We start from the raw sequence: 3,913 nt of genomic DNA on the forward strand, positions 1-3,913 counted from the left end.
CTATTGCGGACCGGGTACAGATCGAAGTGATAGAGACACATAAAGGAAGGAAGCTGTTTTATTACCCGACGGTGTTCCTCAACAAAAAAGGGCCGGGGTGGACCTAGAAGCCACAGTCACTCGACAACCGTGTCGCCGCAACACTTGCGAACAATCCGAATCCCCAAGTAGGTGCATTGAAGCTGATAATGATGTTGCAGACCGGGGCTGATTCAACGGACAACGAAAAAAACGGATGGATCCAAGCCAAAATAGGCATATAGAAACCGTCTTCTAACCATCTTTGTGTCTCCAGAGCCACATACCGCAATATGTTACGTCTTGCCCCGTGAATTCATGCATCCATCTATAGATGGTGAGAAGGTAGCGTCTTTTATATCGGATTCGCATTATCATTGAGCCTTGGAATGTAATATGTTATCATGTGTCCACAGCATGAGACCACCTGTCAGGAGAGAAGGTACTGAAGGAGATGGCTTGGTGCAGTGGGGCAGGCAAGAAGCGTCCTGATCGTATCGACAGACGGGAGATGGTGGAAGCGTAGACGATAGTTTAGGTGAAACAAGCTGTGAAAAATGTGTCAAAACGCGACCCGACGAGTCAATTATGTGGGAAGTGAGATCGAAGCAGAATGGACATCGTTGGGAGGAAGACTTCTATCTGGATGAAGCAGATTAGAATCATCAAGTCGAACGAGGAGCAACATACCAATTTCCTTCGTTCCCTACAAAGAGGGCAATTGGATACTCACGAAACGTCCTTATGACGCAAGGCTATGACGTGCTGCGAACGATTCACGACGGTGGATGTCAGAACACTTTCGGGAGAGGAGAATGACAGTATATATTGAAACTATCTCTTAGATTATCTTCAATATTCTTCAGAAGAGAAAATCCCGTATCGGACAGTAGTGCGCTATCTTTGGTGGTCGTTACAGCGCTCGCCAAATCGATTTCACCCTTTCTTTCTCTATCCGATGACGATACAAGAATAAGCAGGCCTGAGGCATCCTGGGACCTGGACTCTGTGAGATACGATGTCGAGACAGTGTATCTTTGAAGGTTTGAGAGAATTCGAAAACTGGATAGGATCGAACTTTGAATACAGGAGTCAGGTAAATTCGTAAATTCATCAGCTGTCACTGGGGACAATACCGAACCGAATACAGCCGTCGGCCCCTATATACTTAACTTTACCAACGGCGTCTAAACGATCTAAACTCCGGTGTCTATCGGTCCAATTAAAATTAGAAAACCTACTGCATGCAGGGCGCAGCTCCTCGGTGTAACGGGTTGTACCAAGAGAGGAATGCCTGTTCACGTATTGAACTGACAATGAAGGGGAATCTTAAGGACTTATTATAATTATATTTGATGACCATAAGAAGAAACTGTACGAACCAGAGGTCATAAATTGTTGTTCGTATCAAACAAGATAATTGCGCAGCTCTTTGGTGACTTCCAGATCATGCAACCTCTTTCGTTCCTCTGAATTAGGCATTGTGAACACGGATACTTTCTCGAACCAGTTGTTTGATAATCTTCGCCCGACGACCCAATTCTCCAGTGCTATGTGCGCACCGATTATTGTATATGTGTCCTCGGGTATTAGGTAGTGGTGGAGGGCAGTTATCTGGAATGCATGTGTTTTTCCGTTCGCGCCGATAACAGTCAGCTCACCCCGTCGATCAACCCTTTCCGCATCCAATCCTCTCACAGTCCCTTTTTCAATGCAGTACCCTTGACACCAGTCGTTACCATTTTCCTCGTCCCGACCAACCCACACGCCGCATTCTCCCTTCTGCCGAGGCATGGCCATGGCCTGATCCCACGAAGGTCTCCATTTTTTGTTCCCGGTTCCCGGTTCAGGAAACCCGAAGAATAAGTCCCCCCGAAACCATGGAATAACTGTATTCACCAGCGCTGTCCAAGCATCTTCGAGAGACTGATCCTCATAGTACGCCGGTATCGTAGCCGATTCGAGGCAAAACGCCATACCTGCGATCTTGTCTACGGCTTTTGCCGATTGCCGCTTCTGCATCTCCGCCAACACGTCGAATATATTGTATGAATCCGGTGAGATGTCATCCAAGGCCTGCAGTTGCTTCCGAAACTTCTTTACTATCTCTTTACCCTCCTCGTCTTGCGGCTCAGTATGCAATGGTCCATCGGGTGTATCTCCAGCAATAATCCGATCCTCAGCGACCTCCTGCAGTGTCCATGCACGGTTAAACCACCAATGATGACTTTGAAAGACTTTCGCCGTCAAAGTGAAAGGCCTCCCAAGGCCACTCAAGTAGCACACCACCACGCCGACTACGCGATACAGATATCCAATTGTGGGCACATCCACTTTCCACTCCTCTGCACGTAGATCCTCTCCCGGCCCGTCTTTCTGTCTCAAACAGAGGACGTCCAGCCACACATACTCTAACCCAAGATTAAGCATCTCGATTCGGATAAGTTTAAGGTCGACGCCTGTCGGGATGGGAACTGGCCACTCCTTTCCGTTGATGGGAGTACGAATATCACTACGATCGTTTCCCTCCATCCATGCATGGGATATCGGCTGTGGCCACTTCTCTTTGGTGACCCACCACGGCACCACCCGATTACTAAACAGATCCCAAACGCGTCGAGGGGGGATTTGTGTGCCGACAATCTGGTCACCAACAAGCGCATTTCGGCGCATCTCTCGGTCCTTCTTCTCGTATGTGCGTAAATTATCTTGTATGGTGCTCAAGTCGTCGTACCACGACTGGCGGAGATGGCCGTACGCAGTGCCAAAGTCGTAGTTCCTTGAGATGCACTGATTGAGAAGGGAGGAGAGGGATGGAGTGTCGTCGAGGTTGTATGACGTCCCCAGGATGTCGTTGAGCGTCTGTAAGAGACGACCAATACCAAGTTCGGAACAAAGAGTGTCCGCAAGGGAGGCTGGTATGACGGACTTTTCGCCACGATAGGCGCGCTGCAATGGAACCTGTATCGACGATTCTGCTTGGCCGGTTTCGACAAGGGCGGAGAGTTTGGGAGGGGGTTCGCATTGTTTCTCTTCTTTCCTCGATTGAGGACTACATTATCGGAATCTGATATCAATCGTAATAGCACAACTGCACATACCACAGAATGACAGGCTTTGTACCTGGCCGTGGGTCCTCGATCGATGATTCCGTTCGGCTGACCTCAGTGAGGCCGGAGATCGTGACCTTGGGACTTGTGACTTCGGTGTGGGGCGAGGACTCGTTTGGTTTGACCATTCTGTGAGTTATCCTATAGTAGAAGCGGCAAGCAGCGGATATTAACGATGGCCGGCATGATCACATAATCATGCGTTCCTGTGCACTGGCAGCCGGTGGTTTGGTTACTCGCCGGGCTGCTGACCCATCCCTCGCTGACAATCTTGAACAGAACTCTCGGCCGTTGTCGACGGGATCACAGGATAGAAGATGCACTTGCGTCCTTTGGAAGAACACGGCTGGAATCAACGACTTGTTCTGCATGTCAAATTGAAACACTAGTTTCTAAAGCGCCGGAAATTTCTATCGGCGAGCTCAAATTCCTGAACAAAGGTCAATTATTTTCAGCTACCATTCCCTACAAGCAAGCGACGCTTGTTTCAACGCACGAGTCATACCGTCTATTCCCTCCTAGTCACGCATCACGATCTTGAACTCTCTTGCTCGAGAATTGACCAAGGTTTGCAACATTTTGCCGCACTCTGTCTCGACTTCAGGCCTTTTTCCATAGGATGGATATTTGTCTCACCATTGCCTTCATGGATCAAAGAATCCGGGTACCTATACGTCAAGCACTAGACGATCACTGCGAGTCTTGAAGGCACCGATGATCCCGGTGACCAAAGCGACTCTTTACTTGCTGTCCGCCAATCTGTGTGCTGGATCAAAGAGACCTAT

At 48.8% G+C, this 3,913-nt stretch overlaps 1 protein-coding gene across 1 annotated transcript; it reads right to left on the reverse strand.

Moving 5' to 3' along the window:
• Positions 1-1,251: 1,251 nt before the first annotated feature.
• On the reverse strand, positions 1,252-3,673 carry EV420DRAFT_1030671 (uncharacterized protein). Its single transcript, XM_060465402.1, has 3 exons — positions 3,120-3,673; positions 1,401-3,070; positions 1,252-1,346 (listed from the first exon to the last, which is right to left on the reverse strand). The coding sequence occupies exons 1-2, from the start codon at positions 3,254-3,256 to the stop codon at positions 1,426-1,428; spliced, it is 1,782 nt and encodes a 593-aa protein (XP_060321255.1). The 5' UTR covers positions 3,257-3,673; the 3' UTR covers positions 1,252-1,346; positions 1,401-1,425.
• Between the last annotated feature and the right edge of the window lie 240 nt (positions 3,674-3,913).

Source organism: Desarmillaria tabescens (assembly GCF_030435595.1).
Source record: "Desarmillaria tabescens strain CCBAS 213 chromosome Unknown EV420scaffold_594, whole genome shotgun sequence".
Taxonomy (NCBI): domain Eukaryota; kingdom Fungi; phylum Basidiomycota; class Agaricomycetes; order Agaricales; family Physalacriaceae; genus Desarmillaria; species Desarmillaria tabescens.

What these genes read in the sequence shown, in the direction of transcription:
- EV420DRAFT_1030671 (XM_060465402.1), bottom strand. Translation starts at nt 3,256, where the DNA reads ATGGTCAAACCAAACGAGTCCTCGCCCCACACCGAAGTCACAAGTCCC. An exon ending in ACAAAGCCTGTCATTCTGTG is followed by an intron (nt 3,071 to 3,119) that starts GTATGTGCAGTT and finishes CCGATAATGTAG; the next exon opens with TCCTCAATCGAGGAAAGAAG.